Source organism: Epinephelus fuscoguttatus, linkage group LG2 (genome assembly GCF_011397635.1).
Source record: "Epinephelus fuscoguttatus linkage group LG2, E.fuscoguttatus.final_Chr_v1".
Classification (NCBI taxonomy): Eukaryota; Metazoa; Chordata; class Actinopteri; order Perciformes; family Serranidae; genus Epinephelus; species Epinephelus fuscoguttatus.
The window spans coordinates 390,124-403,201 of record NC_064753.1 but is presented as its reverse complement, the minus strand read 5'-3'; the positions used below and the strand labels follow the sequence as shown (position 1 = coordinate 403,201).

The 13,078-nt window shown below is 39.9% G+C and overlaps 1 protein-coding gene across 1 annotated transcript in view; it reads left to right on the top strand.

The window, feature by feature from the left end:
* Positions 1-13,078, top strand: part of adamts17 (ADAM metallopeptidase with thrombospondin type 1 motif, 17) — a 499,826-nt gene that overhangs the window by 415,488 nt on the left and 71,260 nt on the right. Inside the window, exons 19-20 of the mRNA XM_049602805.1 lie at positions 737-872; positions 9,515-9,719. Of these exons, the coding sequence (XP_049458762.1) occupies positions 737-872; positions 9,515-9,719 (341 nt within the window). The remainder of the gene's footprint in view (positions 1-736; positions 873-9,514; positions 9,720-13,078) is intronic.

Below are 13,078 nucleotides of genomic sequence, written 5' to 3'. Positions count from 1 at the left end.
ATTGGAGAATTTGTAATTTGTTGAGATCATTCTTGGCCAAATTTAGTGTAATAGTACTATAAGATTTTCAAAATGTTCTTTCCATATTCCACCATTTTGAATAGCCAATTCTTCCTCGTGTGGTTTACTGAAAGAGTGCCCTTTTTTTTCCAGAAAATATTTGAGTCAGTTGACTCTTCTACAAAGCTGCAACAGTTGGTTCCCACTTTTGTTGACAGTTTTGTCAAAGTTGTTCCTGCGGGGATGTGAAGGGAGGGGAATGCTAATTTGGCCAGGCATATGCTTGTCTTCCTTTGGGTTAATAGAATCTGGAACTATGCCTGTTCTGGCGTTAAGGTCCCCACAGATCACTATGTTTGCTTGGGCCTGGTAGTGATTGATTTCATCTTCAAGAATTGAGAAGCTATTTTTATTATAATAAGGGGATTCTGATGGTGGGATATAAGCCGCACACATAAATATAGCTTTATCTGCGGTGGATTGTAAGGAGAGATCAGGATGTAAATTGTATCTCAATAGTCTGAAGTGGTTTGTTTTCTTTGATGCATCAAATTTTATTGAAATACAAAGCCATGATAAAAGCATTTTCTGAACATTGTGCTGGAAAAGTTTGACTCCTGAAAGCCTCATACCAGTCCCCTCACAGCAGTTGTTGTGGAATGTTTTTGCTCCTCAGAACAGAAGGGGCACTGACCTGTGTGTGTGTGTGTGTGTGTGTGTGTGTGTGTGTGTGCAGGTGAGAGGAAGACAGTGGTTTCCTGTATGAGGATAGCCAATAAAACCATGGAAGTGGTCAATGATAGCTACTGTCAACCTGAGAACCGACCACACCCCCAAGTACGACTCTGCAACTCTCACCCCTGCCAGTATAGGTGAGACAAACACACACAGGCCCGCTGAGTAGATTTGGTTCGATTGCAGATAGATATTTCCATAGCAAGGATCCACGGTAACGCTTTAGATTACAGTCCGCAATTTACACTGCAACTATCGAGTAGTTACGGTGTAATCTGTTGGACTAACGGTGTACCAGTGTAGTACGTACCAATACATATATGTAGGTACAGGGGAACAAGATGTCAAGTTATGGAATAAGGGGCTAACAATTCGTGAATTTACAGAGAATTTATATTATAGGTATTTTTAACTACTGGGTACCTATTATAACAGGATATGTGCAACCTACTGATCAATAATATGGACGTTTGGGGGGAATTTAGAGAGAACGTATACGGTAGGTATTTTAAGTACAGGGTACCTATTCTATTATAACAGGGTATGTGCGACCTGCTGATCAATAATATGGACGTTTGGGGGGAATTTAGAGAGAACTTATACAATAGGTATTTTTAACTACTGGGTATCTATTCTGTTATAACAGGGTATGTGCGACCTGCTGATCAATAATATGGATGTTTGGGGGGAATTTAGAGAGAATGTATACGTAGGTATTTTTAAGTACATGGTACTTATTCTATTATAACAGGGTACAGTATGACAATAAAACTGAAAAGGAATCGGAGGGAAGATGGAGTGAAGACTTCTGCAGCAAGAAATAAATCAGATGTGATTTTATTTCAAAATGACCTAATTACAAACAAACAATCTACATTGTTCCTTCATATTTTCAGCAGGTAGCCTATACAACTACAGGGTACATCTATGTGTTTACTTTGGAACAAAGATCCAGGTGACAGTATGTTGTCATGCATACTGTTGGCATCTGAAGACCGTCTCAGCTGTCACTCACCTCACCAGCTGTACATTACTGGATGTTCGTTTATGACTTCATGACTCTGTTTGCTGTCGGCAGACAGAATTCACCCACCCTAGATGTGACTCACTTGTGTTTTGGTGTAAACACGTTGACAATTTTGAAGTCATTAAAATGTTGAAGGTCTTCTCCCTGGCAATTGTGTTCGTCCGGCATTGCGGCTCCTCAACATGCAAGCTCACCTTTTTCCAGCTCTGTGCACGCTCTCCTTTCATCCCAGGAAATAAATACAAATATAGCAAGATAAAACACAACGTATATGCTTGATATGTTTTACTGACAGTTTACTGTGCAGTTAATTTACAGTTTGTTCTTCCATGTTTTGAGGCAAGTAAAATCAAAACAAACATCTCACATTGTTCTCTGTATTTACAGAACAAGTGATATATGCAGTGGTAGTTTTCCTTTTGTTACATTTAGTTACAGGGTAAGTACAGGGTATGCAGGCTGTATTCTAAAGCACCAATAGTTCCCCCATAGTTACATTTAGTTACAGGGTAAGTACAGGGTATGCGGGCTGTATTCTAAAGCACCAATAGTTCCCCCGTAGTAACATTTAGTTACAGGGTAAGTACAGGGTATGCGGGCTGTATTTTAAAGTGCTACTCGTTCCCCTGTAGTAACATTTAGTTACAGGGTAAGTACAGGGTATGCGGGCTGTATTCTAAAGCGCTAAAATAGTTCCCCATAGTTACATTTAGTTACAGGGTAAGTACAGGGTATGCGGGCTGTATTCTTAAGCAATAAAAAAGTTCTCCATAATTACATTTAGTTACAGGGTAAGTACAGGGTATGCGGGCTGTATTCTAAAGCGCTAAAATAATTCCCCATAGTTACATTTAGTTACAGGGTAAGTACAGGGTATGTGGACGATAATACTAAATGTAAATTGTACATTGTATATCATACAAAAAAACTAAATATTACATCCTTAACTTAGAGCCTTTACTTAACATACTTCTTATTTCAAAATAAGTAAACTGATAGCATTTAATTCTTTATTTCTTAGTTTTTCTTGCATTGCTTCATTTTGTCCTTCTTTTTCATCTTCCTTTCCACTCCTGATGAAGATGACAAGGTTGAGGTTGAGATGAGGGGAAAGAAGCTGGTGCACCTTGTGCATATGTTGAACCTATAGAGAAAAACTGTCAATTTCAGTCTCTTAACCATAATATATAGTCTGAGATATCTGGATTTCTGACAGCCATGATGTCTCCCAGCTGGTGAGAAGCCATCAAACTGTTGGCCACACAGCCGCAAAGCCATCATCGCTGGCACTCTAGATGTGAATAAATACAATATTAATGGTCTACATAAGGCTATACAAGAAATACTGTATAGCTAACTAAAATCAGCGCCTAATTTCTAGTTTGTCAACAGACCATTACAAATATGTAGCACATTAATAATGGAAAAGTTGCAGTTAATTTCCAATTACCGTGTGGAAAAAGCTTGCAACAACAGTAGTCATCTAGCAATAAGCCATGAAACCAGAAGCATGAGTGACTTTCCCTTTTATTTTATTTTACTTTACTGACAAAAACTTAAATGCAGCATAGGACATGTTTGATATGCTGCTAATTGACAGCAAAGCAATAATAAGTGTATGTAAGTTCAAAGGAGGAAAGTTTAGCCAGCGCAGTAACAACACTAAAGTTAGCTTCTGATTTGTAGCTTCCGATTCCCAGTTAAGTGAAAGTTCTTGCAAACGTTATTAATGGTTCATTCTCCTGTTTTGCACCACTTACACTTATTAAAGAGTGTTATGCATCATAGCAAAAGCCTTAAAACACAGTTTCGGAATCATGAAACCTTTATTTTGCTTATGAAAACAGAAAAAGGGCGATTTCACTTTTATTTCTCCATCAACCACATTAGACCAGGTCCAGATCAAAACACTATACTTATTATACTTAGACATATTTTTACTTTTTGAAATACGATCACACAATATCTCTTAAGAATACACTGTCAAATCTGTTTAATGTGGTCTGGGTGGGAAAAAAGCAGTGAAATTGCCTTTTTTCAGTTTTCCCCAAAAGAATAAAGGTTTCACAAATAAATTTTAAACTGTGTTTTAGTGAGTATTAGTAAGTGTCCTTAGTAATTTAGTCTAGATTTGACAAGTCTAACGTTAGTGGTTTTGATTCATAATTATCAGTGAAATCACCCTTTTTTCATAAGCAAAATGAAGGTTTCAGAATTCTTAAACTGTGTTTAACAGCATTAAGACCTTTGCTACGATGTATAACACTAACACTTTAACAAGTATAAGTGGTGCAAAAATGGAGAATCTGCCACTAAATATCATTATTTATGTTCCCCTAAACTTTTCCTCTCATCCTGAATCAGATGCGACGAGTCGCAAGCTAACTTCAGTGCTGTAGTGCACGACAGGACAGTAACGTTAGCAGATTAGCTTACTGAAAGTTCCTGTGTGAATAAAATCACCTGAACATGTTTCTGCGTCTGTAAGACACAAACCCACATGCATTATATTCTATTGCATTGAATGTAATGACACTTTAAATTCTATTAGAGCAATCATAAGTGTCAGGTTGTAAAAGCTGCAGGGATCATAAAATATGGAGCGTGGACTGGTGGCTGGAGAGGTGCCAGTTCACCTCCTGGGCACTGCCGAGGTGCCCTTGAGCAAGGCACCGAACCTCCAACCGCTCAGGGCGCCTCATCAAGGGCATCCCCCTCACGCTGATATCTCTCCACTTTGTGCATGTATAGGTCCTCTTTGTGCATGTGTGTGTCTTTCAGACCTGTGCGTAATTGACAAGCAAGAGTGAAAACATTGAATTTCCCCTCAGGGGGATTAATAAAGTAAATAAACTTAACGTTAACGCTCTGCTCTTTTAGCTGGACGCACAGTGTTAGCTTGGATGTGAATGTCCGGTAGCTCGTAAATGATTAGCGAGCTAACACTCCAACAACACCTTTCATTTGTTCAGTTAACGCTACACTTGACATGAGCCACAAACCAGACTGTTTTGTGCCAGTAAATATATTCAAGTTATTACCCACCGTATGTTTGCTGTAAAGTAGGTTAACAGCAATGCCATCTACATCTCTCTGGTTAGCAGGAAACAGATTAGGTACGTTGCCTCGTCTCACCAGCGTACGCCAAAGTGCGGGCGAGCGGAGAGCTTCTTCTCTTTCGTTATACACAGCATCTCGTCTTCGTCTGGCCTGGGAACGCCCTGGGGTCCCCCAGGAGGAGCTGGAAAGAGTTGCCAGGGAGAGGGCTGTCTGCCCCCGCGACCCGGCCTCAGATAAGCAAATAAAGATGGATGGATGGATGGACAACACTGTCGCCCCCTGCTGTCATTTGATATTAATGAAGCGTACCCATTCAAATCGCATTGAATTTTGATGACGCTGATGTTAAAGGTTATAGGTCACAAGTTTAATTAAAAAACAACAACATAGTACTACATCCATGAGTACTCTTGCCTTATTGTCATTATTATTATTATTATTATTATTATTATCATTATTATTGTTATTATTGTTATTATTATTACCATTATTATTACATATTATGCCTTATTGGCATTGCTTTTTATCGTTTTTCTTAACCAAATCTGTGTCACTTTATTTTATTGTCATCATGGCATTTCATACATTTAACCCATGTTATATAGCCTATGTAACGATGACAAAACATTTTTGACATACATCAATAAGGTGTGTAGGTGTGTCACCCAGTGATACATCGTACAGTAAGTTATACAATAAATTAAAATAAATAAATAATGACAGAATTTGCAGTACAGATTTAAATTATACAATGTTGTAATAATTCTGAATTAATAGAAAAACATCCTTCTTCCTCCTTCTTCCTTAGAAGAGGGAGAAGGGGGTGAAAAAAATCCCAAAACAAAACACTTTGGGCCGGATCTACTAAGATCCCAATTTGTGTGTGTAGCACTTTCTTTGTATCACCTAGCTAGAGATACAGCGCCCTGGGTTCTTTAACTTAATCACACGTTACTTTGACTTTGGTTACCCTTTAGTATTAAAATAGGTATTAGACTTCTGCTAACTAAGAGTATTCAAATGAAAATGGGTACCTTTAAGGCTTTGATTTATTACTGTAAACCCTTGTGTTTTAATCCCTTCTATTTATTGCTTATTTGTTACCACAACCAATGAGGGGAATGAACTGACTTTATATGAAATGCTCTTATTTATTAACAAAAAGTTTTAAAACAACAAAAAAAAATTAAAATAAATCACCCTTGTTTCAGTGTTCTTTTATGGCATGAATTATTTTGTACAAAAAGAAAATATAGGCACTAGTCCTTTTTTAGCACAGCAATGAAAATGAAATCACAGATGAGTCTTCTTTGCCCTTGTCGGACAGTATCCTTTAAACCTTATTGATTCACGTATTACCCCTTTTAATCACAAAGCTTATGACCATGCCCTCAAAACTCCACGAACTGACCTTTTAACTATAACTGGCAAGGGTACTCCACATCATTACTTAATAAAACCCTTTGAACACTTTGGCGAGAATAAACTACAAGAGATAACAATAACCACAATCTACACAATAATTCAGATATTATTTGTGTGGGCCCACTCACAAAAGTAAACAAAAAGCCGGCAGAAAAAAAAAAACTCGTTGCAGGCCTGAATGAAGTGTCAATGACGTGTTGGAGACACCCTATTTAAATGATGGTTTTGCGTGTTTTATGGTTTGCAGCATGGCGAGTTTGGAGAGAAAGCGCAAAGTGAAATTCGACTCTATGGAATTAGAAGTGTTGGTAGATGAGGCCAATAAACACTTAAATGAGCTACAGGAAAGAAACCTGTTCTCTCTAAATTCCCCCCAAACGTCTATATTATTGATCAGCAGGTCGCACATACCCTGTTATAATAGTTAAAAAAACCTATCATATAAATTCTCTGTAAATTCACAAATCGTTAGCCCCTTATTCCATAACTTCACATCTTGTTCCCCTGTACCTACATATATGTATTGCTACGTACTACACTGGTACACCATTAGTACAAAAGATTACACCGTAACTACCCGATAGTTACAGTGTAAATTGCGGGCTGTAATCTAAAGTGTTACCGGATCCACACTGCCTGCCATTCCAGGTCATCAATATTGATGCCCAAGTCTCTTTCTCAGGCATGCTTATTAGCTTGGGAGGTTAAAGCTGAGTTGGGGTTTGGGGCTCTATGGAATACAATAATGTGTTTACTGGATACCTGTAAAGACAACGTCTTGACTGATTATTAATGTGGCATCTTTAGCAATAAAGTGTCTGAGTTGTAAATATCTAAAAAAAAAAAAAAACCTCACAATTCAATAACCTGTATCACTACTGTAACTGCTGAAAAGATAATGAGATCTGGCTACTGAATAAATCCCCAAATTTAGTAAGCCCCCTGCATGTACCACGTTTTAAAGCCCTGGTCTTGACAGCCAAGCACAAACTCTGGGTTGTTGAGAATAGGGGTAAGCGGAGATATTACTTGAGCACGACCCTCTATTATATGGATGGATCTCCAGGCCTTCAAGGTACATAAAAGTGATAGGGTTAGTACAGGTCCTTGACAGACTTAAAGTTGTTGAGAAACAACAGATTCCACAAAGGGCATCTGGACTGAGAGGATTCAATATCGAGCCAGATTGAGGCTGGGTCATATTTGAGCCAATCTGCTAACACGAAGGTGTACTGCCAACTGATTAAGTCTCACATTAGATACATCTAAGTCCCTATCAGAGCTGACCATTTGGAGTTTTGACATATTAAGTTGGGGCTTCCTTTTGCTCCAGATAAATGAACTCAGTCAGCCTTTAAGCACCTTGATAATAATAATAATAGGGATCATTTGAAGAGAGTAGAGTAGTCTAGGCAGGATGTTCATTTTAATAAGAAACTAAAGGTAAGGCTGGGCTTCTATTTTCGAAATAAACTGTGTTATTCTTTTATCTCTAAAAAGAAGTTTGTTGCTGCAACTTTTCTGCCGTTGCTAGACTATGGTGATGTATTGTATATGAATGCCTGTTCCACGTCACTGCTCATGCTGGATGCTACTTATCTTGGTGATTTATTACTTGCTGTAAATCACACACCCATCACTGTACTCTGTATGCTAAGGTAGGTTGGCTGTCCTACTACATTCATACCTCTGTACATACCTCACTTTCACACACAATCCATCTTACAGCTTGCGATCCCAGGACTGTCTATCAGCCTCAGTTCCCAGAGCTCGCACTGAGTTTGGGAAGAGGGCATTCATGTACTCTGCTCCCTCAGCCTGGAATGGACTTCAAAAAACTCTGAAGCTTCAGAGCTTCATTTCAATTAATGATTTTAAAACTCGAGTCACAGACTTTTTAATGGCTGAGATGGGAGTATGCAAATGCTTTGCTACATAATGGAGATTTATTATTGCACTGATTGTGTATATTGATCATTGTATATTGTTTTATGGTGTGCATTGTGCTGTACACTAATCTGACCTTCCTTCCTCAGTGTCCCTATATGTAGGTGTTATGTACACACCCAAGTAGATAAAACCGGCGGGTGAGCAATGATAGGAAAGGGCTCTTAAAGGCTTGGGATGGATGTAAGCAACCCCAGCAGCATAGCTTCAGACTTTGCAAATTTATACCCTGAAAAAGTGCCAAATGTTGAAATGACTTGGATCAAGCAGGGAATAGAGGTTTGTGGTCTCGATAAGAATATTAACACGTCATCCGGGTACAATGAAATTTTATGCTCCCTCTCACAACAACAAGTATACCTGATAGAAGAGCATTTTGCATTATTGCTTGTGCCAGTGGTTCAATAGCAATATCAATGAGCAATAGGCTGAGAGGGTCACCCTGTCTATTCCTGCAATCAAGGGGAAAATTATTAGATTTCAGACCATTTGTCAGAGCTGCCGCTGTTGGATTATTGTAAAGAACCCTGACCCAGCTAACAAATGTGTCTCCCGGCCCAAATCCTTTCCATGCATAACACAAGTAAGACCACTCAACCTGGTCAAATGCCTTCTCAGCATCCAGAGAAAGCACAAGGGCAGGGTCTTTGAAGTCCTGGCAAAGCTAAATAATATTAAGAAGCCTTGTCATACTATCACAATAGTTCTGGCCTATAATAAAGCTGTTCTGGTCCTCCTTAATAATGTGAGGTAGTACTTTTTCAAGACACATGGCTAGTGTTTTGGAGAGCAATTATTGGTCAGCATTGAGAAGGGTCCTTGGCCTGTCAGAGGTGCACTTGTCAGGGCATTTTCCCTTCTTGAGGATAAGAGAGATATTAGCTTCCCTCAGTGATTGATTTAGGATCCCATTTTCAAATGAATGGTTGAACAGAGCCAGCACAGTGTTTAAGAGAATATTGCTGAACTCTTTATAAAACTCATATCCAAATGCGTCTGGCCCTGGGGCCTTTCCAGATGGCATAGATTTAAAAGCCAGTAATGCTTCATCTTTTGTGATTGGGGAATTGAACTGTGGTTTTTGAGCTTCTGTAGCCTTTGATAGTCTTAGATCTGAGAAAAATATATGCATAAGGGCTGAAGCATTGTCAGGCTGTTCTGACTTATACAAATTAGAATTTGAAAGTGCACTTTTTGGTGCACTTTAAGAGGACTGAGTTCGGTTCATATACTGTTATATACTACTATATGTGAAAACACCCTTAGACTCAACCATCTTCCCATTCAGACACAAAGCAAATATACACTTGCTTTTCTCAGGTGGGTGACACGAGAGTGGGGACCCTGCTCCGTCACATGTGGTAAAGGTCTTCAGCAGAGAGAGGTGGTTTGTGTTTACCATCTACAGAATGGCTCACTCATCCACACCAGGGACCTGTATTGCCAAGGAGGAAAACCTCCTCTTCTGCAGGGCTGTGAGGGCCGCCTCTGCCTTACTGTGTGGGAGGCTTCAGAGTGGTCCAAGGTACTTCATACACACACTGTGCCTGATGTCATGTGAAACCATTGCAGGCTCTGGGCCTTGCTTCCTATTAACAATTAATCTTAGAAGTGTATCCATGAATGCTCTTAAATTCTTGCAGAGAGAGAAAGAGAGCCCCCTCCATTAAATGATTATGATTGTTGAAGAAAAAACAAGATTGCAGTTTTCAAGATTTTTGTTTTTTTTTTATTATTGACCAGCATTTGGGAATTAGCCACATTCATTTTTACAAATTTGTCCAATATTAACCCATTTAAATGTATAAAATATTTAGTAAAACCTGAAAATTCATTCCTTTTTGGATATGCAGTACTTTTTTCCCCTGTCCTTTTCTTGCCAAGTTATTCCTCAACTTGACATATTCCTTTGCCGCCATGGATTCAGAAAAAGTTGTATGTTTGTCTCACTTCTTTAAATTAGCAAAGCAGTATAGATGCATTGGCATACTGAGTGATGTCTGCCCAACAATGAGCTACACTCCAAAGATTGAAAATGCAAATGTGGAATTATTTCAGTATAAATATGGCTCATGTCAAAATTAATAAAATTAATTGTAAAACTAAAAGGTGCATTTCCTACAGAGTGTGAAATTATGTGAAAGCTACAATAAATTGCAAAATACACAAATCTTAAAGTGCAGATGCATTGTACCGTCCTGCTGAAAAACCAGCATGTTGAACTGTTTAACTTCCAGAATCTGAAGCTGAATTGAATTACATAAAGAGGCTAAGAGCTGAAATAATTTACTAGAAAAGCTTGACACTAAACTGAAATACTGTCAAAGGTGGAAGTTAAAATTAAATAACTGAAAAGGTGAAGGGAAGAAATGCTTAGCAATTAAGGTCATTTAAGATATTCAGTGTTTTGCTACTTTTATGCTTTTTAAAGAGCATCACATTTTAACATTTGCATGGTTTCTAAGTTAAGTTTAAGTTTTTAAGTTTCTGTATTTGACAGTATGCAGAAGCAGTAGTTGATTGAAAAATGTATGGAAGAAGCATAATTGCACTGTGACCTGTTGGAAAGGCATTAAACTTAAATGTGTACTGTAGAAGAATAATTACTTTGCTACCTTTTTAAAGCTTAAATGAAGTCTGTGGAGAAAAGCATGAAATGTAGTTGGATTTTAAAGAGTAGATTGAAGACTTAATATTTTTCAATTCAATGCAAGTATTGAATTTAAAAAAAAAAAAAAAAAAAAAAAGCTTTAAATTTGCTTATAATGCAATCAAAGACCTTTTATTTTGAAAATGTTGCTGTGTTTGCGTGGTCTGGTAAACTAATGTTACCATATTGGACCTTTTATTTTGAAATTCAGTCTTGTCTAAGCCCTCCCAACAAATCCCTGTTACCATTTGATAGCTTTTATTTTGGCTAGATTTTTAAAAAATCTAGCCTTGTCTAGGGCCAGTTAACTATATTTATGTATGTTAAGCTAAAGCATTGACAGTATGAATGCAACTTCTGTTATAATTGTGCCCAGCGCTCCAGCTCCTCAATTCAAGCAGTCCATTCCAGCGGTCCACTCTAGCACTTCTATCAATCTACCAGCATGTAGAGGCATGTCTCAAAACAACAACGTGTGCCAATAGTAGGAGCAGGCTGACGGCTGAGCATGCCAAAATGCTCGTACTCGTACTCGTACTCATCGTCCTCCGCTTATCCGGGTCCGGGTCGCGGGGGCAGCAGCCTCAGCAAGGAAGCCCAGACAGTCCTCTCCCCAGCCACTTCCATCAGCTCTTCCGCGGGAACCCCGAGGCGTTCCCAGGCCAGCCGGGTGATGTAGTCCCTCCAGCTTGTCCTGGGGTGGCCCCGAGGTCTCCTCCCGGTTGGACAAGCCCGAAACACCTCCCAAGGGAGGCGTCCGGAAGGCATCCTTACCAGATGCCCGAACCACCTCAACTGGCTCCTCTCGATGTGGAGGAGCAGCGGCTCTACTCCGAGTCCCTCCCGAATGTCTGAGCTCCTCACCCTATCCCTAAGGCTGAGCCCAGCCACCCTGCGGAGGAAACTCATTTCGGCCGCTTGTATTCGCGATCTCATTCTTTCGGTCACTACCCAGAGCTCGTGACCATAGGTGAGGGTTGGAACGAAGATCGACCGGTAAATCGAGAGCTTCGCTTTCTGACTAAGCTCCCTTTTCACCACAACGGACCGGTTAAGCGCCCGCATCACTGCTGACGCTGCCCCAATCCGCCTGTCAATCTCCCGCTCCATCCTACCCTCACTCATGAACAAGATCCCGAGATACTTAAACTCCTCCACCTGAGGAAGGACCTCCCCCCTGACCTGGAGTGGGCAATCCACCCTTTTCCAGCTGAGGACCATGGCCTCGGACTTGGAGGTGCTGATTCTCATCCCAGCCACTTCACACTCGGCTGCGAACCGCCCCAGTGAGAGCTGGAGGTCACTGTTCGATGGAGCTAGGAGGACCACGTCATCCACAAAAAGCAGGGACGAGATTCTCCCATCACCGAACCTGACACCCTCCACCACTCGGCTGCGCCTAGAAATTCTGTCCATAAAAGTTATGAACAGAACCAGTGACAAAGGGCAGCCCTGGCGGAGTCCAACCCTCACCGGGAACAGGTCCGACTTACTGCCAGCCACGCGAACCAGACTCATGCTCCTTCGGTACAGGGACTGGATGGCCCTTAGCAAGGGGCCAAAATGCTCATCTTCTTAAAAAAGAATCTCCACATCATGCTCGGACTGCTGTAAGGGGAGAATGTGGAGATGGGGGAGTAGTGGTCGATTTAGTTAACTGACTGATTTCTGCTCATGTTTTTTCCAAGACGAGCAAGGTAAGGAGAAGGGACACTGAGGTAGACCAGCAATATTAAGCTTATCAATATACCGTTGCCTCTCTGGTAGGCATAGGCTGTGTTCGGAACCGCATACTTACCTACTACTCATACTAACTCTTTGAGTATGCAGTGTGTTTACACTGCGCAGTATGCGATTTTGAATATGCGAGAAGTTCCCGGATGCATACTAGATTCGCCAGAAATGTTGAGTATACATCATGACAATACTACTCACACTCAAATTACCCAAGATGCAACGTAATGTGACATCATCGATCGTCACTTCCTTGCCGCGAACAGGACAAACAAGAAGTTGGTTTTATTTATTCATATGTATTACTACTGTATATATTATAACTTATTAAACTTAATGAAATCATTCAATTCACAACGACTTTGTTGTTCACTGATGTACATTTTCCCTCCAATTTTCAGGCTGTGAGGTATGTTATATTGCGTTGTATATTATGATTAGATTTATAGTTGATTAAAAAAGAAACTTACATCTGCGAACAATCCCAGGTCGATTGCGAG